Consider the following 23,003-nt stretch of genomic DNA (forward strand, 5'->3'; position numbering starts at 1 on the left):
GTTCTCATGCTTGAAAAATGTATCTAATCTTAGAAGTGCTTAAAGAATAGTATGGTGATACACACAATAAAAGCAGAACTCTAGAGCTTTCAAAAGTAATTTTAAAGAAAATATCAGCTTTCACAAAAGGTCTGCCTAAGCAACCTTGGAAACCCATTGTTTTAGGAGATGAACCACATCAAACACCCACTGAGTGGTGATCATTAGTAACGTGTAGAAATATTGAACCATTGTGTTGTGCACCCGGAACTAACACAGTGTTATAGGTCAATTATATTTCAGCTTTTAAAATAATTAGTTTTTAAAAATAAATGATAAAAACTTACATGAAATTATTTAAATAAATCTGACATTAATTTGTTTTGGAAAAAAATCCCCTACTGAGACCTCCAAGTACACACAAAACTTGTCTTTGCTAGAATGGAAATCTCACTTCTGTGTTTTGTTGCTGTTCTTTTCACTTTTTTTTTCCCCCAGTTAGGGGAGAGAATAGAATTTTATCTGTATATTTGCACATTTTTTTTGTGAAATGTAACTAGAACAGGAGACATGAACTAAATGGAGAGATCTGGCCAGTTGGGGAACAAGAAGGGTGGGGGCCCAGAGGCATAAAGGATTGGCTTACTTAGGGGCTTTATTGACAATGAAAACAAAGGCCACTGGGAACCTGAGCCAACTGAAAGTTAAATAACAAGAGACAAATTTGCACAGTAAAATGAGGAGACCTTTAAGAACGGAAAAGGATTCTAAAGAGGTAGCCTTAGAGAAAGACACCACCCTAGTAAAAAAGGAGATTAAAACAGTTGATCTTTCAAGAAAGGAGGAACCGGTTCTAAAAAACAAAGCTGCCTGGCACTCTAACAATGTAATCCACTGTAACAGACAACTATATATGTGAGGGGACAATACAGTTGACGTAACACAGAAATCAGGAAAATTCTCCATGTAGTATTAAGGACAGACATAGTGTTCACAGAGGGATGACAAGCCAACTACACCTGTGGATATTGACACTAGATAAAGCAATGTGGGGACACTCATTTTTCACATACCCTATGAAGCTTAGTATAAGCCGTCATCATTGTCCTTTAGTTGCTAAGTCATGTCCAACTCTTGGTGACCAATGGGCTGGAGCATAGCAGGATCCTCTGTCCTCCACTATCTCCCAGAATTTGCTCAAATTCATGTCCATTGAGTTGGTGATGCCATCCAACTAACTCATCTTCTGTTGCCCACTTCTCCCCCTGCCCTCAGTCTTTCCCAGAATCAGGGTCTTTTCTAGTGAGTCACCTCTTCCCATCAGGTAGCCAAAGTATTGGAGCTCCAGTTTCAGCATCAGTCATTCCAACTAACATTCAGGGTTGATTTCCTTTAAGATTGATTGGTTTGATCTTCTTGCTGTCCAAGGGACTTTTAGGAGTCTTCTCTAGCACCACAGTTTGAAAGCATCAATTCTTCAGTGCTCAACCTTCTTTTGGAGAAGGCAGTGGCACCCCACTCCAGTACTCTTGCCTGGAAAATCCCACGGGCGGAGGAGCCTGGTAGGCTGCAGTCCATGTGGTCGTGAAGAGTCAGACATGACTGAGCGACTTCACTTTCACTTTTCACTTTCATGCACTGGAGAAGGAAATGGCAACCCACTCCAGCGTTCTTTCCTGGAGAATCCCAGGGACAGGGGAGCCTGGTGGGCTGCCGTCCATGGGGTCGCACAGAGTCGGACACGACTGAAGCGACTTAGCAGCAGCAGCAGCCTTCTTTATGGTCCAACTCTTACATCTGTACATGACTACTGGAAACACCATAGCTTTGACTTTACAGACTTTTGTCAGCAAAGTGATGTCTCTTCTTTTAATACACTGTCTAGGTTTGTCATTAGCTTTCCTTCCAAGGAGCAAGTATCTTTTAATTTCATGGCTGCAGTCACCATCTGCAGTGATTTTGCAGCCCAAGAAAATAAAATCTGTCACTGCTTCCACTTTTTCCCCTTCTATGTGGCATGAAGTGATAGGACCAGATACCATGATCTTCATTTTTTGAATGCTGAGTTTCAAGCCAACTTTTTCCCTCTCTTCTTTCACATTCATTAAAGGCTCTTTAGTTCCTCTTCAGTTCAGTTCAGTTCAGTTCAGTCGCTCAGTCGTGTCCGACTCTTTGCAACCCCATGAATCGCAGCACACCAGGCCTCCCTGTCCATCACCAACTCCCGGAGTTCACTCAGACTCACGTCCATCGAGTCAGTGATGCCATCCAGCCATCTCATTCTGTGTTGTCTCCTTCTCCTCCTGCCCCCAATCCCTCCCAGCATCAGAGTCTTTTCCAATGAGTCAACTCTTTGCACAAGGTGGCCAAAGTACTGGAGTTTCAGCTTTAGCATCATTCCTTCCAAAGAAATCCCAGGGCTGATCTCCTTCAGATTGGACTGGTTGGATCTTCTTACAGTCCAAGGGACTCTCAAGAGGCTTCTCCAATACCACAGTTCAAAAGCATCAATTCTTCGGCACTCAGCTTTCTTCACAGTCCAACTCTCACATCCATACATGACCACTGGAAAAACTATAGCCTTGACTAGATGGACCTTTGATGGCAAAGTAATGTCTCTGCTTTTGAATATGCTATCTAGGTTGGTCATAACTTTCCTTCCAAGGAGTAAGCATCTTTTAATTTCATGGCTGCAGTCACCATCTGCAGTGATTTTGGAGCCCCCCAAAATAAAGTCTGACACTGTTTCCCCATCTATTTCCCATGAAGTGATGGGACTGGATGCCATGATCTTCGTTTTCTGAATGTTGAGCTTTAAGCCAACTTTTTCACTCTCTTCTTTCACTTTCATCAAGAGGCTTTTTAGTTCCTCTTCACTTTCTGCTATTATAGTGGTATCATCTGCATATCTGAGGTTGCTGATATTTCTCCCAGCAATCTTGATTCCAGCTTGTGATTCATCCAGCTGGTAGCTCAGTGGTGGTAAAGAATCCACCTGAAATGCAGGAGACACAGGTAGACGCAGGTTTGATCACTGGGTTGGGAAAATCCCCTGGAGAAGGAAACGGTGACCCACTCCAGTATTATTGCTGGGAAAATTCCATGGAGAGAGGAGTTTGGGGGCTATGGTCTGTAGGGTCGAAAAAGAGTCAGATATGACTGAGCACATACACACACACTCTCTCTCTCTCTTTGCATTTAAGTTAAATAAACAGGGTGACAATATACAGCCTTGTCCTACTCCTTTCCCAATTTCGAACCAGTCAGTTATTCTGCGTCTGGTTCTAACTGTTGCTTCTTGACCCACATACAGGTTTCTCAGGAGACAGATAAGGTGGTCTGGTACTCCCATCTCTAAGAATTTTCCACAGTTTGTTGTGATCCACACAGTCAAAGGCTTTAGTGTAGTAAATGAAGCAGAAGTAGATGTTTTTCTGAAATTTTTTTGCTTTCTTCATGATCCAACAAATATTGGCCATTTGATCTCTGGTTCCTCTGGTTTTTCTAAACCCAGCCTGTACATCTGGAAGTTCTCTGTTCACATGCTGTTGAAGCCTAGCTTGAAGGACTTTGAGGATAACCTTGCTAGCATGTGAAATGAGGGCAATTGTACAGTGGTTTGAACATTCTTTAGCATTGCCTTTCTTTGGGATTGGAATGAAAACTGACCTTTTCCAGTCCTTTGGCCATTGCCAAGTTTTCCAAATATGCTGTCATACTGAGTGCAGAACAATGCAAAGAAATAGAGGAAACAATAGAATGGAAAAGACTGGAGATCTCTTTCTAGGAGTCATGTATGGATGTGAGAGTTGGACTATAAAGAAAGCTGAGCACTGAAGAATTGATGCTTTTGAACTGCGGTGTTGGAGAAGACTCTTGAGAGTCCCTTGGACTGCAAGGAGATCCAACCAGTCCATCCTAAAGGAGATCAGTCCTGAATATTCATTGGAAGGACTGATGCTGAAGCTGAAACTCCAATAGTTTGGCCACCTGATGTGAAGAAGTGACTCATTTGAAAAGACCCTGATGCTGGGAAAGATTGAAGGCGGGATTAGAAGGGGACAACAGAGGATGAGACGGTTGGAAGGCATCACCGACTCAATGGACACGAGTTTGAGCAAGCTCCAGGAGTTGGCGATGGACAGGAAGACCTGATGTGCTGCAGTCCATGGGGTCCCAAGGAGTCAGCGACTGAGCGACTGAACTGAACTGAGAGATCTCTTCAAGAAAACTGGAGATATCAAGGGAACATTTCATGCAAGGATTAGCACAATAAAGGACAGAAACTGTAAGGACCTTACAGAAGCAGAAGAGATTAAGAAGTGTCAAGAATACACGGAAGAACTACACAAGAAAGGTCTTAATGACACAGATAACCACCATGGTCATTGAGATGGTCAGTGGTCATATTTGGAAAACTCAGTGGTCATTCACTTAGGGCCAGACATCCTAGAGTGTGAAGTCAAGTAAGCTTTAGGAAGCATTACTACAAACAAAGCTAGTGGAGGTGATGGAATTCCAGCTGAGCTATTAAAAAAATCCTTAAAATGATGCTCTTAAAATGCTGCACTCAGTAGGTCAGCAAATTTAGTACAAGCCACTGAACTATAATAATAACTATAATAAAAACTCAGCAAAAGAGACTGTCAAGGCATTTGTGCCTGGCATGACTGTACTTATTACTCACTGAAATAATATTTTTTAAACAATTACCCATTTTAAAACATCATAAGAGAAAACACTTCTGTATTGATTTCCTATTGTTATTGTAACACATTTTCATAAACTTGGTGGTATTAAATAACACAAACTTATTTTCATAATGGTTCTGGGGTCAGAAGTCTGAAATGGGTCTCACTGATCTAAAATGGGTATCAGCAAGACTGCATTTTTTCTGGAGGCTCTAGGGAAAAACATGTTTCTGTGCCTTTATCAGCTTTTAGAGGCTGTCCACATTCCTTGGTTTGTGGCCCCCTTCCAACTTCAAAACAAGTCTTTCTTATAGTGCATCACTCTGCTGCTGACTCTTCTTCTGCTTCCCTTTTCCAATTTTAAGGATGTAGTGATTACATTTACCTTATGCATATAATCCAAGATAATCTCCCAATTTTAAGGTCAGCTGGTTAGCATATGTGTGCAGTTGCTCAATTGTGTCCAACTCATTGTGACCCCATGAACTGTAACCTGTCAGGGTCCTCTGTTCATAGAAGTTTCCAGGCAAGAATATACGGTTGCCAGTTCCTTTTCCAGGGGATCTTCCTGACTCAGGGATCGAACCCACGTCTCCATCTCCTGTACTAGCAGGCAGATTCTTTACCACTGCATCACCTGGGAAGCTCTGCAACTGTAATTCCCCTTTGTTGTATAATATAATAGAGGAAGTAATATAAAATAGAAACAGGTTCTGGAGATATCTTTGGGGAGCCATTATTCTGCCTTCCACAGCTTTAACCAGAGTTAAACTATATTGTGTAAGATGGACATTCATTGTACCAACAGGGATTTCCCTGGTGGTCCAGTGGTTAAGAACCCGTCTTTCATTGCAGGGGATGTGGGTTCAATCCCTGGTCAGCAAACTAAGATCCCACATGTTGTAGGGTAACAGCCTGCATGCCTCAACAGCAGAGCCCTCATGCTCTGGAGCCCACACCCTGAAACTTGAACAGTCCCACATGCCACAACAAAGACCCAACATAGCAAAAAAAAAAAAAAAAATTCTATCAACAATGCTGAAATCTTGAGACTTGTTCAGTACCTTTATAGACATTACACACTCTCCTATATGCCAGAAAGGCAAACTTTGTACATCAAGCATGATCAGGTATGCCTTTCTGTAGTATTCTTGGCTGGGGAGACCTAGGGAGCTTTACTGTACTTTGCAGATTCTAACAGTTTAAAAAGAAAGCTATATGACACCTATTGACATGTGTATACTGTCTCTTTAGGGAGAGAGTAACAATATCCTAAAATCATTACTCCCAAAGAATACATGTTTACACTGCAGACACTAGAAAAAAAGTTGAACATTTAATGTTTTCTAAAACATTTGGTCAGAAATTTAAATCTTTTAAAATTTTAGTTCAAGAGAATGCAAATAGTAGCAGTGAGGAAAAGGTAGTTTTACTTCCAACTTTTGCTCAGATTAAGGCAGGAGATAGATAAGCCCCAGGCTGAACAGCTGGAGTTCATCCCCTATGGACAGATACTCCAAAATAGCAGAATGAAAGAGAAGTTAAGCCCTGCCCAGATTAAAGAGACCACATATTTATCAATCTTGAGGATAAGGAGACCTTCTTGACTATATATGTGCAGAAAGCCTTCTTAGAGGTCTAAAGGGAGGGGGCACCACCCCATATCACATATAAAGTGATATCAACCTATGGATCGGCCTCTTTGCTAGAATCCATCTTGGCTAAGGGATGCATGCACGCACATGGAAAGACCTTGATGCATACCAAATATGGACTCAACCAGGCAAAGCAAGATGATTGGCCAGAGGAAACCTGGAAGAAATGCCCCATTAAAGCGATTCAAACTACCACAAGGGCGCAACTCTCTGAGACCACCTGTGTGTCTATCCACAGTACCCTTTTTCTCCTAATAAATGCTTTACTTGTTTCACTACTTTCTGTCTCTATGTGGAAATTCATTTCTACACAGCTGACAGGCAAGGGCCTTGTCACTGACCACTGGTCCCTGATGTTCTAGTCTAGGATTCAGTGCTGTCACTTCGGTGGCTGACTTCAATCTCTGGCCAGGAATCCTGCTTCAATCCCCTGCAGGCTGAGGCCACCTGAGATCAAAATGAAGCAAAGAAATCAGCATAGCGCTATCAGCCCACGGAGGTATTTTAAGTAGAAAAAGCTTTCACTTTTTTCATTTGATTTCATTATTTTCTTACAGACATGTTCCAAAGAAGCTATGATTTTCTTGACCCCATCAAGGCTTGCTAGCTTCTCCCCTGGGAGACAGAGTCAAGTGAGGGAAAGAAACAGGAGGCTAGACACCTGTCCCCAGTGGAGAAAGGAAGAACACACCTGGAGAGCAACTCAGACAAAGGGAGCCAAGGGGGGAAAAACAGTAACTGGAGAGGAGACTGCTTCCAAGCTGTTGCTGGTTTATAAGGTAAATCTATTGCTGGATGAAAGGGATACAGTAGCAGCAACTAAAAACTGAGACAGACTGTATCTCCTTCAAGGCTCCTGCTCTAATGACACTCCTTCCAGGAAGTTTTCCCAGCATGGCCTGAGCCTGGATTGGATGAAATACCTGCCAGAGATTGCCATGCGTCCCATACAAATCTTATCAATGCATGCACTTATTCATTCATTCACTTACTCATATTGAGTACCTAACATAGTCTAAGCCCTAAAGATAAAAAATAAACAAGGCATATTCGCACTTTTCACATGGCATTTATTTGCATTGGTTTTGGTTTTCAGTCTTTCCCACAGAATCTTCTAGGAAGGCCCCCTGTTTCAGTTTCTCATCCTCAGAGTCTAGCACAGTGCTTGGCCTACTGTGGGTGCTTAATTAACCAAAGAACGACCTTAAAGCGTACTTCTGGTAGGAGGCTATGTTCTCAAATCTGTCGTCCTATTTGAGGGGACAGGGATGACCGGTACACAAAATAAGAATGGTAAAAGCATCTTTATTCGGAATGCATACAGCAATCCAGTTTTCCTATGTGGCTACTAGTAGAAAAGTATATGTTAGAGAGAACAAGAGTCCCGGGCAGGGTGGGGAAGCTCCTCCTCCTCCTCCTTCCCGCGTGTAACAGGGATTGGGAGCCCAAGAAAGGGGTTCTCGCGAGCCCGTCTGCGCGCCTCACCAGGTCAATGGCTACGATGTCCCGCAGCGCCACGACTCGTCGGATGGATTTGGGCGGGTTCTCAGTCAGGTAGATGAGCCGGTCAGTGAGCACCACGTACTTTAAGGTGTGTTTCTCCGAGTCAGATACCACGATGCACTGCTCATAGGCGCGGACGGCGTCGTAGACCTCGGGCGGCAGATGCCTACGCAGGAAGGCGTCCAGGCGGCTATTCTTGCGCGCTGGGAAGCCGCAGCGCGCGGGGCTGGCCATGCAGGGCGCCCGCGGCCCCGCCGAGTGCCGGGGTCGGCGGAGGCCTCTGTCCGACCCCGCCTCCGCGCCGCCCGCGGTGGAACCCGCGCGCGCCACAAAGCCGCCGAACCGCGCGGCCGCCTCCCCGGGCGCTGGTGGCCGGGCCCCAGGCTTCGGAGCTCCCGCGTCTGGTCCCCTGGACCAGCACCCGCCCCCCGCTCCCAACACACCAACACACACCAACACACACACACACACACACACACACACACACACACACACACACACCCGCGTCTGGCCCCGCCCCCCAATCTTGGTCTCAGTCCCCGACAACAATGGGCAGGGCGAGACGCTGGTCCTTCTGGGCTCGCTGCCAAGCATCCTGGGGCCCTCTGCTCACCCCGGCCCCTTTCCTTCCCCTAGCCTAGCTGTTGCGGAGCAAGCATCGAGGCCACCGGTTTGGTCTGGTTTTCTATTACAAACTTGAACAAGATGAAATTTACCGATTTATTTTTAAATAAAACAATCCTAGAGCTCTATTAAGATCAACCACCCAGATTTAGCACTTGATTATAAGATTGCTTGGCATAGCTCTCTAATTTTTCACGAGTAGAGACTTAGCTCTTCTTTCTGCAGCTACATAAAAGCTCTCTGACAAAAGAGCCTGTTATAAATTGTTTTTCGCACACCCAAGTCTACCTAATGGATATGCTTCTGTTCCCAGTGCCCAGGACAACGCCCCGTAGGCAGTCGGAGCTCAATCTGTGTAGGATGAATGAACGGGTGAAGCCTGCGTATCTAAAAAATTGAAAGTTAGAGGCCGAGAAATGCTGAACATGCAGCCTTGAGGCTTCAGAGTAGTAACAAGTACTATTTACTTTTTACAGACCAGGAATCAGTTCAGTCCAATCGCTCAGTCGTGTCCAACTGTTTGCGACCCCATGAATCGCAGCACACCAGGCCTCCCTGTCCATCACCAACTCCCGGAGTTCACTCAAACACGTCCATCTAGTCGGTGATGCCATTCAGCCATCTCATCCTCTATCGTCCCCTTCTCCTCCTGCCCCAATCCCTCCCAGCATCAGAGTCTTTTCCAATGAGTCAACTCTTCACATGAGGTGGCCAAAGTATTAGAGTTTCAGCTTCAGCATCAGTCCTTCCAAAGAACACCCAGGACTGATCTCCTTTAGAATGGACTGGTTGGATCTCCTTACAGTCCAAGGGACTCTCAAGAGGCTTCTCCAACACCACAGTTCAAAAACATCAATTCTTCAGCACTCAGCTTTCTTCACAGTCCAACTCTCACATCCATACATGACTACTGGAAACACCATAGCCTTAACTAGACGGACCTTTGTTGGCAAAGTAATGTCTCTGCTTTTGAATATGCTATCTAGGTTGGTCATAACTTTCCTTCCAAGAAGTAAGCATCTTTTAATTTCATGGCTGCACTCATAATCTGCAGTGATTTTGGAGCCCAAAAAAATAAAGTCTGACACTGTTTCGACCGTTTCCCCATCTATTTCCCATGAAGTGATGGGACCAGATGCCATGATCTTAGTTTTGTGAATGTTGAGCTGTAAGCCAACTTTTTCACTCTCCTCTTTCACTTTCATCAAGAGGCTTTTTAGTTCCTCTTCACTTTCTGCCATAAGTGTAGTGTCATCTGCATATCTGAGGTTATTGATATTTCTCCTGACAATCTTGATTCCAGCTCGTGCTTCTTCCAGCCCGTTTCTCATGATGTACTCTGCATATAAGTTAAATAAGCAGGGTGATAATATACAGCCTTGACGTACTCCTTTTCCTATTTGGAACCAGTCTGTTGTTCCATGTCCAGTTCTAACTGTTGCTTCCTGACCTGCATACAGATTTCTCAAGAGGCAGGTCCGGTGGTCTGGTATTCCCATCTCTTTCAGAATTTTCCACAGTTAATTATGATCCACACAGTCAAAGGCTTTGGCATAGTCAATAAAGCATAAGCAGATGTTTTTCTGGAACTCTCTTACTTTTTCTATGATCCAGCAGATGTTGGCAATTTGATCTCTGGTTCTTCTGCCTTTTCTAAAACCAGCTTGAACATCAGGAAGTTCACGGTTCACATATTGCTGAAGCCTGGCTTGGAGAATTTTGAGCATTCCTTTACTAGTGTGTGAGATGAGTGCAATTGTGCAGTAGTTTGAGCATTCTTTGGCATTGCCTTTCTTTGGGATTGGAATGAAAACTGAACTTTTCCAGTCCTGTGGCCACTGCTGAGTTTTCCAAATTTGCTGGCATATTGAGTGCAGCAGTTCCACAGCATCATCTTTCAGGATTTGGAATAGCTCAACTGGAATTCCATCACCTCCACTAGCTTTGTTTGTAGTGATGCTTTCTAAGGCCCACTTGACTTCACATTCCAGGATGTCTGGCTCTGGGTGAGTGATCACACCATCGTGATTATCTTGGTCATGAAGATCTTTTTTGTACAGTTCTTCTGTGTATTCTTGCCACATCTTCTTAATATCTTCTGCTTTTGTTAGGTCCATACCATTTCTGTCCTTTATCGAGCCCATCCTTGCATGAAATGTTCCCTTGGTATCTCTAATTTTCTTGAAGAGGTCTCTAGTCTTTCCCATTCATTTGTTTTCCTCTATTTCTTTGCATTGATCACTGAGGAAGTCTTTCTTATCTCTCCTTGCTATTCTTTGGAACTCTGCATTCAGATGCTTATATTGTTCCTTTTCTCCTTTGCTTTTCACTTCTCTTCTTTTCACAGCTATTTGTAAGGCTTCCCCAGACATCCATTTTGCTTTTTTGCATTTCTTTTCCACGGGGATGGTCTTGATCCCTGTCTCCTGTACAATGTCACGAACCTCCGTCCATAGTTCATCAGGTACTCTATCAGATCTAGTCCCTTAAATCTATTTCTCACTTCCACTGTATAATCATAAGGGATCTAATTTAGGTCATACCTGAATGATCTGGTGGTTTTCCCTACCTTCTTCAATTTAAATCTGAATTTGGCAATAAGGAGTTCATGATCTGAGCTACAGTCAGCAACCAGTCTTGCTTTTGCTGACTGTATAGAGCTTCTCCATCTTTGGCTGCAAAGAATATAATCAATCTGATTTCGGTGTTGACCATCTGGTGATGTCCATGTGTAGAGTCTTCTCTTGTGTTGTCGGAATAACATTGTAAATTAGGTTAACGAGATTAGAACACAGCAACAGAAACTTATCTCCAGTAACCCTAGGTGAGAACTTTCATTTTAAATTCAAATCCTTGAAAAGTCATTCTCTCTCCCTTCCAATTTACCCAGAGACCCAGAGACAATGCAAACAGTATATGTATATTTTGTTTAATTTGTTCCAGTTACCTGCAACCCAGTATTGAATTATGTATTCTTTATTGCATTTTACATTTTCATTCTCCTCACATTTTACTATTGCATACTGTATGTTGTAAGCAATTTCAAATCCTTTGTGGAAGCAGTATAAATAAATTAAAACATAAACATAGTGTAGACTAAATTGCTACAAACTGAGGGAACTGAGGAAAAATGTTTAGATGTAGCTAAAGAAGTCTGAGAAGCTCAATAGCAGCAAAGGAATAGAAACAATATTTCTCTTTTGGAAAGACTGTATTTGGTGAGTAAGGAGAGAAGTGCCACCTGCTGACAAAATCTTAAATGACCTAGCATTTGAAGTTTTCTTAGGATCTGATCATACATCTTACTCTTCATATTCATACCTGGATGAAAAGGGAGCCCCAGGGTCATGGCTATTTCCTCTGAAGTAAGGATTATTCCCATCTAACCCATTCTGAAATTTGTTGCCTCAAACCAAGAGAAGGAAAGGCCCTTCATGTTTGCCAAAGAGTCATACCTCAGGAGAGTGTTTGAGAGGGAAATGGCTACTGCAGAGTTGGAATGGGAGGCCCAAGTGGGGAACAGGCCTCAGTCCAGACTGCTGTCTCATGTGTCATGGGCTCCCTGTTTCATAGCCACTTCCCAGGACTAAGAAACAGAATGACTGGATCAGGAACAGAAAAGAAAGCATATCTGATATATCTGCCACGAAGCCCACCATAAACAAGTTTCTGGTGAAAAGGGTACTAGGCTTAACAAATGTGAAGATGATGCACACAAAGAAGGGAATTTTACAAAGAGTCTGGTGGTTAAGGTGACCTCAGTTAACTTTTTAATTGTGTGGCATACAGAGAAGGCAGTATCATGGTTTCCAGGCACTCATTGTTCTGTACTGTTGCCAAGGTAACAGCAAAGTTCAGATCACAGGAAAGGGCTTTAATATAGGAGAAAGATCCCTGGATTTGGAGTCAGGAGAACTGGATTAGAGCACTAATCCTGTTGCTTAGTATCTGAGATTTTTGAAAAGTCACTTCACCTTTTCAGCTTCATTTCACTATCTGTGTAATGAAACTGCTACTAAACATATGCCCTGCTAACTAGAGAGTTGGTGGGAAGACCAAAGGCAGTGACTTATGAATTATGAAAGGACTACAGACATGAAAATTGTCTGTATTCCCTTATCTTTTGGTAAGCTTTATGAGAACAGTTAACATAAATATAGGCCTCTCAGGTGGCTCAGTGGTAAAGAATCCTTCTGCCAAGCAGGAGGTGTGGATTTGACCCCTGGGTCGGGAAGATCCCATAGAGAAGGAAGTGGCAACTTACTCCAATATTCTTGCCTGGAAAATCTTATTGACAGAGGAACCTGGCGGGCTCCAGCCTATGGTGTCACAAAAGAGTCAGAAACAATTTAGTGAATAAACAACAACAACATAAATACACCCTACACAGGCATTTGCTCCTTATCTTCTAAATCCAACCAAACTCAGGAAGCATTTGGTACAGATCCTGTACAAGATCCCTGGGAGGAGGGAACGGCAACCCATTCCAGTATACTTGCCTGGAGAATTCCATGGACAGAGAGCCTGGTGAGTTACAGTTCATAGGGTTGCAAAGAGTTGGACATGACTTAGTGTCTTTGTGACCCCATGGACTATAGCTCGCTAGGCTTTCCTGTCCATCACCAACTCCTGGAGCTTGCTCAAATTCACGTCCATCCAGTTGATGACTCCATCCACCATCTTATCCTGTATCGTCCCCTTCTCCTGCTGCCTTCAATCTTTCCCAGCATCAGGATCTTTTCCAGTGAGTCAGTTCTTCACAGCAGGTGGCCAAATATTGGAGTTTCAGCTTCAGTATCAGTCCTTCCAATGAATATTCAGGACTGATTTCCTTTAGGATGGACTGGTTGGATCTCCTTGCAGTCCAAGGGACGCTCAAAAGTCTTCTCCAACACCACTGTTCAAAAGCATCAATTCTTCACCACTCAGTTTTCTTTATAGTCCAACTCTCACATCTATACATGATTACTGGAAAAACCATAGCTTTGACTAGATGGACCTTTGTTGGCCAAGTAATGTCTCTGATTTTTAATATGCTGTCTAGGTTGGATAGACATCTGGATAGAGCCAGATGACCTGGGTTCAAATTCCAGCTCTCACTCAGTAGTTAAAAAAATCACCTTGGACAACTTTTTTATTTGGCTGTGTTGCACAGCATGCAGAAACCTAATTCCCCAACCAAGGATCAAACCTGGGCCCTTGGCAGTGAGAGTGAGGATTCTTATCCACTGGATGCCAGGGAATTCCTGGACAGCTTACTTTAAATGCTCAGTGCCTCAGTTTCCTGATCTGAAATGGGTAATAGTACCAACCCCACAGGGTTATTATGAGGATTAGCAATGTTTCTGAGTACTTAGAACAGGTACTTGGAACAGAGTGAACACTACATAAGTCTTTTAAAAATAAATTGAACCAGTATGTGATTTTCTGGTACATATGTAGTCATTCAGTTCCCCTTATACAAAGTAGTAATATCAAATTCTTCTTTGTTGGGTGATAGCCTAACAAGTGGGCTTTAGGAAGCATCACTACAAATAAAGCTAGTGGAGGTGATGGAATTCCAGTTGAGCTATTTCAAATCCTGAAAGATGATGCTGTGAAAGTGCTTCACTCAATATGCCAGCAAATTTGGAAAACTCAGCAGTGGCCACAGGACTGGAAAAGGTCAGTTTTCATTCCAAATCCCAAAGAAAGACAATGCCAAAGAATGCTCAAACTACAGCACAATTACACTCATCGCACATGCTAGTAAAGTAATACTCAAAGTTCTCCAAGCCAGGCTTCAACAGTACGTGAACCATGAACTGCCAGATGTTCAAACTAGATTTAGAAAAGGCAGAGGAACCACAGATCGAATTTCCAACATCCACTGGATTGTCAAAAAAGCAAGAGAGTTCCAGAAAAATACCTACTTCTGCTTTATTGACTAAGCCAAAGCCTTTGACTGGGAGGACCACAACAAACTCTGGAAAATTCTTAGAGATGGGAATACCAGAACACCTGACCTACCCCTTGAGAAATCTGTATACAAGTCAGGAAGCAACAGTTAGAACTGGACATGGAACAACAGGCTGTTTCCAAACAGGGAAAGGAGAAAATCAAGGCTGTATGTTGTCACCTGCTTATTTAACTTATATGCAGAGTACATCATGAGAAATGCTGGGCTGGATGAAGTACAAGCTAGAATCAAGATTGCCAGGAGAAATATCAATATCCTCAGATATGGAGATGACACCACCCTTATGGCAGAAAGTGAAGAAGAACTAAAGAGCCTCTTGATGAAAGTGAAAGAGGAGAGTGAAAAAGTTGGCTTAAAGCTCAACATTCAGAAAACGAAGATCATGGCATCTGGTCCCATCACTTCATGGCAAATAGATGGGGAAACTGTGGAAACAGTGACAGACTTTATTTTTGGGGGCTCCAAAATCACTGCAGATGGTGACTGCAGCCATGAAATTAAAAGATGCTTACTCCTTGGAAGAAAAGTTATGACCAACCTAGACAGCATATTAAAAAGCAGAGACATTACCACAAAGGTTCATCTAGTCAAGGCTATGGTTTTTCCAGTAGTCATGTATGGATGTGAGAGTTGGACTATAAAGAAAACTGAGCAGCAAAGAATTGATGCTTTTGAACTGTGGTGTTAGAGAAGACTTCTTGAGAGTTCCTTGAACTGTAAAGAGATCCAACCAGCCTATCTTAAAGGAAATCAGTCCTGAATATTCATTGGAAGGACTGATGCTGAAACTGAAACTCCAGTAGTTTGGCCACCTGATGCGAAGAATTAACTCATTTGAAAAGACCCTGATGCTGGGAAAGATTGATGGCAGGAGGAGAAGGGGACGACAGAATATGAGATGGTTGGATGGCATCACCAACTCTATGAACATGAGTTTGAGTGAACTCCGGGAGTTAGCGATGGACTGGGAAGCCTGGCATGCTGCAGTCCATGGAGTCACAAAGATCGGACACGACTGAGCGACTGAACTGAACTAAGCCTAACTTTTTACATTTTAGATTACAGCTCAAGACAAAAATATAATCTACATACACAAACATACAAACAAAAGAATGGAATTTTTACCTTTTCTTTTTTTAGTTGCATTTTTGGTGGAGAAGTGAGCAGTGGGCCACAGGTCATAAGAACCTTGTAAGGATTTCAAACTAGAAGTACCCTTCAATGGGTGTTAGGATCTCAAGTGTTCGTACCTCTCAACCTGAAAATAAGGACAGACAGTATGTAAAGAGAGATACTTGAAGTCTGCAATAGGTAAATAAAAGCTGAATTTTTCAAATGTCTGAATTAGGAATCCCTTGTATTTCTACTTAGTATTAACAGATACTGACCATTTAAATTATCTACAACATTTAGCAATCAACTGAAATATGGAGGAGACATGTCATTATAATGAAGTCTAAGGAACCATACAAAGCAGATTAAAACAAACATTTCTTTTACTAAATAATGCCCCAGTGCTCTGTTCTGCCTCAGGCTTCCTGCTTCACACTCACTTCCTATAAAACAAACCAATAATTGAACTGCTGCTGCTGCTAAGTCGCTTCAGTCGTGTCCGACTCTGTGCGACCCCATAGACGGCAGCCCACCAGGCTCCACCGTCCCTGGGATTCTCCAGGCAAGGACACTGGAGTGGGTTGCCATTTCCTTTTCCAATGCATGAAAGTGAAAAGTGAAAGCGAAGTCGATCAGTTGTGTCCGACTCCTAGCGACCCCATGGACTGCAGCCCACCAGGCCCCTCCGTACATGGGATTTTCCAGGCAAGAGTACTGGAGTGGGTTGCCATTGCCTTCTCCGAATAATTGAACTAGAACCCAATAAAGACAGCTCACCTGACCTATTTTCCAACTTCTTTCTCTGCCAGGAAGCCCATTACGAATGAGCTTTGGCAACAATGGCGCTAGGCTTAATAAGCACTGAGATGAAGAAAATTTGACACAGAACTCAGTGTTTATCAGCTCACATTATATTATTTCGGGTTCAATTCAATACATGTCACAAATACTTACTGAGAAGTTGTTATCCACAAACAGAATCAGAAAGAACTTATTATCAGTCTTCAAGAATTGACTACTAGGTGAGTAAGACAACCATACAAATTTAATACAAAACAAAAATATATTAATGACATGAGAGGTATGAAAAAAAAAAAGGCACATCAAAGAAAGGATTGAATAAACCTGGTTGTGGAAATGTGGTCACTTCATGACAGAGATAGCATTCAATAAATTCTCAAAGTCAATGAAACTATTCCTTTTTTCCCTTTTATTACAGTCAGTTTTTAAAAATGTTTTTTAAGAATGTACTACATATTCACGGTGGGAAAAAAATTGTTTTAATCCAGAAAGGTACAAGAAAGATAACAGAAATCACCTGCGGTCTTACCACCTAAAGATAACTTTCAAGTAATGGATAAGTTTCCTTCAGTAAATCCAGCAGAGAAGCTTTGAAAGCCTAATGTCAGACAGAGGAAATCAGGAACAGAAAGGACAGATGTGATAGCACTACGCTGAAACTGAACTGGGTCATTGAACGTGAAAGCAACAAAAGTGATCCCAAGAGCGCTGAGTTGTGCTGAGGAGCTGGATGCATTGGCAGAAATCAGATGTATTTTGTGGGGAAGGTCTCGACTTTGGTTTCCGGATGTGTTAGACTTCTTTTACGGGTTGAGATGTGTAGCTGTCTTGTAACACAAGTTGAGAGTACAAAATCTTAGAGCCAGAAGTAGAGAAGGGGAGATCTTCATAGAAATGAGTGCTGAAGATGTGGAAATAATTACTGAGAGCAAGGACAGAAAACAGAAAGCCACGTAGCTAAGAAGGCAGCCTTGGGGAAGACGTGGTAAGAGAATAAAAGTAGGAGGCGTCATCAGAAAAATGAAATAGAAGAGTTTGAGGATAACGCAGTGTCAAAGTCAAGAGGACATAATTTCAAGGAGAAAGGAAATAGTCAAAAGAAAAGTTGAAGTAAATGAGTAAAAATGGTAACAGATCAGATCAGATCAGATCAGTCGCTCAGTCGTGTCCAACTCTTTGCAACCCCATGAATCGCAGCACGCCAGGCCTCCCTGTCCATCACCAACTCCTGGAGTTCACTCAGACTCACATCCATCGAGTCAGTGATGCCATCCAGCCATCTCATCCTCTGTCGTCCCCTTCTCCTCTTGCCCCCAATCCCTCCCAGCATCAGAGTCTTTTCCAATGAGTCAACTCTTCGCATGAGGTGGCCAAAGTACTGGAGTTTCAGCTTTAGCATCATTCCTTCCAAAGAAATCCCAGGGCTGATCTCCTTCAGAATGGACTGGTTGGATCTCCTTGCAGTTCAAGGGACTCAAAGTCTTCTCCAACACCACAGTTCAAAAGCATCAATTCTTTGGCGCTCAGTTTTCTTCACAGTCCAACTCTCACATCCATACATGACCACTGGAAAAACCATAGCCTTGACTAGACGGACCTTTGTTGGCAAAGTAACGTCTCTGCTTTTGAATATGCTATCTAGGTTGGTCATAACTTTCCTTCCAAGGAGTAAGCATCTTTTAATTTCATGGCTGCACTCACCATCTGCAGTGATTCTGGAGCCCCCAAAAATAAAGTCTGACAGTGTTTTCCTATCTATTTCCCATGAAGTGATGGGACCGGATGCCATGATCTTCGTTTTCTGAATGTTGAGCTTTAAGCCAACTTTTTCACTCTCCACTTTCACTTTCATCAAGAGGCTTTTTAGTTCCTCTTCACTTTCTGCCGTAAGAATGGTATCATCTGCATATCTGAGGTGATTGATAATTCTCCCGGCAATCTTGATTCCAGCTTGTGTTTCTTCCAGTCCAGCGTTTCTCATGATGTACTCTGCATATAAGTTAAATAAACAGGGTCACAGGGTTGGATAATTTTAAGTATCAGTAGAATGATTTGAGGATAGAAAATATATTACAAAAAGTGAGAGACTGGAGGATTAAGTGTAGGCAAAACTGTGTGGTATCCTGAAGACAGGAAGCCTAGATTCAAGAATTTAGGGTTCTAATACAACATTTAGTAGCTATGCGACTTAGGTGTGTGCATGTGCTTAGTTGCTCAGTCACGTCTGACTCTTTGTGACCCTTTGGACTGTAGCCTGCCAGGCTCCTCTGTCCATGGGATTTTTCAGGCAAGAATACTGGAGTAGGTTCTCATTTCCTCCTCCAGAGGATCTGATCTTTCTGACCCAGGGATCAAACCTGAGTCTCCTGTGTCTCCTGCATTGCAGGTGGATTCTTCACTGGCTGAGCCATCACGAAAGCCCCATGTGACTTAGGATAAGTTACTTAAAATACATCCACCTTGGTTTCCTTAACTGTAAATTAAAAATGATGATGATGATGATGATGATGATGATATCTGCTCCATCCCTACAAGATAAGAGGAACAAATTAGAAAAGTTATATGGAGACATACTATAATCCATAATGCAATATATAAATGTTATCAACTATGCATCTTTCAAGTACTCTGGCAATTGTAAGAAAAGGGAAATATGGGACAGAAACAATATGTTATTGTTATAAGAGAGGTGCCTCAGCATATTTATAGGAAGAACTAGTACAGTAGTTCTACAGTGTCATCATCCTTTAATGAACCTTCATTTGAGAGACAGGGATTGAAAGCACAGACTCTAGAGTCAAGACTGTGAATCCCAGCTCTGCTACTTTCATTTGTTTCCATATCTATAAAATGGGCATAATGATAGTACTGTGTTATGAGGATTAATGTCTAAACACTCAGAACAGTTTCTGGCACATAATAAATGCTCAAAAATGTTCAGTTCAGTTGCTCAGTTGTGTCAGACTCTTTGTGACCCCATGGACTGCAGCACACCAGGCCTCCATGTCCATCACCAACTCCTGGAGTTTACTCAAACTCATGTCCATAGAGTCGGTGATGCCATCCAACCATCTCATCTTCTGTCATCCCCTTCTCCTCCTGCCTTCAATCTTTCCCAGCATCAGGGTCTTTTCAAATGAGTCAGTTATCCGTATCAGGTAGCCAAAATATTGGAGTTTCAAGTTCAACATCAGTCGTTCCAATGAACATTCAGGACTGATTTCCTTTAGGATGGACTAGTTGGATCTCTTTGCAATCCAAGGGACTCCCAATAGTCTTCTCCAACACCACAGTTCAAAAGCATCAATTCTTTGCTGCTCAGCTTTCTTTATAGTCCAACTCTCACATCCATACATGACCACTGGAAAAACCAAAGCCTTGACTAGATGGACCCTTATGATAAAGTAATGTCTCTGCTTTTTAATATGCTGTCTAGGTTGGTCATAACTTTTCTTCCAAGGAGTAAGCGTCTTTTAATTTCATGGCTGCAGTCACCATCTGCAGTGATTCTGGAGCCCCCAAAAATAAAGTCTGTCACTGTTTCCACGGTTTCCCCATCTTTTTGCCATGAAGTGATGGGACCAGATGCCATGATCTTCGTTTTCTGAATGTTGAGCTTTAAGCCAACTTTTTCACTCTCCTCTTTCACTTTCATCAAGAGGCTCTTTAGTTCTTCACTTTCTGCCATAAGGGTGGTGTCATCTGCATCTGAGGATATTGATATTTCTCCCGGAAGTCTTGATTCCAGCTTGTGCTTCATTCAGCCCAGTGTTTCTCATGGTGTACTCTGCATATACGTTAAATAAACAGGTGACAACATACAGCTTTGATGTACTCCTTTTCCTATTTGGAACCACTCTGTTGTTCCACGTCCAGTTCTAACTGTTGCTTTTTGACCTGCATACAGAGTTCTCAAGAGGTAGGTCAGGTGTTCTGGTACTCCCATCTCTTTAAGAATTTTCCAGAGTTTGTTGTGATGCACACAGTCAAAGGCTTTGGCATAGTCAATAAAGCAGAAATAGATGTTTTTCTGGAACTCTTTTGCTTTTTCGATAATCCAACAGATGTTGGCAATTTGATCTGTGGTTCCTCTGCCTTTTCTAAATCCAGCTTGAACATCTGAAAGTTCATGGTTCACATGCTGTAGAAGCCTGGCTTGGAGAACTTTGAGCATTACTTTACTAGCGTGTGAGATGAGTGTAATTGTGCAGTAGTTTGAGCATTCTTTGGCATTGCTTTTCTTTGGGATTGGAATTAAAAATGATCTTTTCCAGTCCTGTGGCCACTTTTGAGTATTCCAAATTTGCTGGCATATTGAGTGAAGCACTTTCACAGCATCATCTTTCAGGATTTGAAATAGCTCAACTGGAATTCCATCACCTCCACTCTGGTGGCTCAGATGGTAAAGCGCGTCTACCTACAATGTGGGAGACGGGGTTCAATCCCTGGGTCGGGAAGATCTCCTGGAGAAGGAAATGGCAACCAACTCCAATACTCTTGCCTGGAAAATCCCATGGATGGAGGAACCTGGTAGGCTACAGTCCATGGGGTTGCAAAGAGTCAAACACGACTGAGCAACTTTACATCACTTCCTAAGGCCCACTTGACTTTGCATTCTAGGATGTCTGGTTCTAGGTGAGAGATCATACCATCGTGATTATCTGGGTCGTGAAGATCTTTTTTGTATAGTTCTTTGGTGTATTCTTGCCACCTCTTAATATCTTCTGCTTCTGTTAGGTCCATACCATTTCTGTCCTTTATTGTGCTCATCTTTGCATGAAATGTTCCCTTGGTATCTCAAATTTTCTTGAAGAGATCTCCAGTCTTTCCCATTCTGTTGTTTTCCTCTATTTCTTTGCATTGATCACTGAGGAAGGCTTTCTTATCTCTCCTTGCTATTCTTTGGAACTCTGCATTCAAATGAAGAATCTTTCCTTTTCTCTTTTGCTTCTCTCCTTTTCACAGTTATTTGTAAGGCCTCCTCAGACAGCCATTCTGCTTCTTTGCATTTCTTTTTCTTGGGGATGGTCTTGATCCCTGTCTCCTGTACAATGTCATGAACTTCCATCCATAGTTCATCAGGCACTCTGTCTATCAGATCTAATCCCTTGAATCTATTTCTCACTTCCACTGTACAATCCTAAGGGATTTGATTTAGGTCATACCTGAATGGTCTAGTGGTTTTCCCTATTTTCTTCAATTTAAGTCAGAATTTGGCAATAAGGAGTTCATGATCTTGTTTTTGCTGACTGTATAGAGCTTCACCATCTTTGGCTGCAAAGAATATAATCAATATGATTTTGGTATTGACCAGCTGGTGTTGTCCATGTGTCCACGAGTCTTCTCGTGTTTTTGGAAAAGGGTGTTTCTATGCCCAGTGCGTTCTCTTGGCAAAACTCTATTAGCCTTTTCCCTGCTTCATTCTGTACTCCAAGGCCAAATTTGCCTGTTACTCCAGGTATCTCTTGACTTCCTACTTTTGCATTCCAGTCACCTATAATGAAAAGGACATCTTTTTGAGGTGTTAGTTCTAGAAAATCTTGTAGGTCTTCATAGAACCGTTCAATGTCAGCTTCTTCAGCGTTACTGGTCGGGGCATAGACTTGGATTACTGTGATATTGAATGGTTTGCCTTGGAAACGTTGAAAATGTTGGCAGTTAGTAAAAACATTGTCATATGCAAGCACATATGTCTAACTCTTTGCAACCCCATGGACTATAGCCTGTGGACTCTAGGCTCCTCTGTTCATGGAATTCTCCAGGCAAAAATACTGGCATGGGTTGCCATTCTCTTCTCCAGGGGATCTTCCCAACCCAGGGATTGAACCTGGGTCTCCCACATTCTAGGCAGATTCTTTACCATCTGAGCCACCAGGGAAGCCCATATGCAAGCACACATACTTTAAAATAATGACTGTTCTTTTTCAATATTTTGATAACTGGCATCTTATATTAGTTTGAGATGAGAAACTGTCCATTCCTTTATAGGTGGGGGAACCAGAATATGGAATGGTCAAATTTCATATCCCTCTCAGATCTTCTTCTGGTGGAGTCCAAGTAGTTCCTTATTCGTTATGAAATAATGTGTCTACAAAATGGAAAGACTTTTACAGTCCTAGGCATTTGAACTACCATGAAGGGCCAGTGTTACTAGATAAACTGTAGATAAGGTATAGATATTAGATAAGCTGTAGATAAACTTCATGTGATAAAAATTTGACTATGAAGTATTCACAAAATGAGTTTACAAATGAAAAAGGCAAAGATAGTAGCAAGATAATAGACTGTGTTTTGAAGTTCTTTAGGATGACACAGTGGAATATACTGAACACAATACAGGCTTTGGAGCCACGTGGACCAGGATTAGTATTGAACGTCCATAGTCAGTAGTTGACCCACACAGCTAATGTAAGAATCCATGCAATGATTCACTTATTGAATTGTAACTACAGGGTGGTACTAGGCACCGGGATACACTGAAATAGAACAGGAATCCTAGCCTGACATTTTGAACAAGTAAATTATAAACGTGATGCAAAAATGACTCAAGATACTTTATATATGAAATGCCTGATGCAGTGTTTTGCACGGGGCAGGTCACGAAATAAATGTAGCTGTTATATGGTTCCATGAATTTTATTCTACTTTTCTGTCCATTCTCTTCTCCCAGGTTTTGTT

The 23,003-nt window shown here is 42.4% G+C and overlaps 2 protein-coding genes across 2 annotated transcripts in view; one reads left to right on the forward strand and one right to left on the reverse strand.

The window, feature by feature from the left end:
• The window catches only part of C5H12orf56 (chromosome 5 C12orf56 homolog), an 80,574-nt gene extending 72,312 nt beyond the window's left edge, over window positions 1–8,262 (reverse strand). The window contains exon 1 of the mRNA XM_005902539.2: window positions 7,811–8,262. Coding sequence (XP_005902601.2) covers window positions 7,811–8,062 — 252 coding nt within the window. The 5' untranslated portion in view covers window positions 8,063–8,262. The remainder of the gene's footprint in view (window positions 1–7,810) is intronic.
• The window catches only part of XPOT (exportin for tRNA), a 172,039-nt gene that overhangs the window by 102,081 nt on the left and 46,955 nt on the right, over window positions 1–23,003 (forward strand). The window lies entirely within an intron of this gene.

The sequence above is a fragment of the Bos mutus genome, chromosome 5 (genome assembly GCF_027580195.1).
Source record: "Bos mutus isolate GX-2022 chromosome 5, NWIPB_WYAK_1.1, whole genome shotgun sequence".
Taxonomy (NCBI): Eukaryota; Metazoa; Chordata; class Mammalia; order Artiodactyla; family Bovidae; genus Bos; species Bos mutus.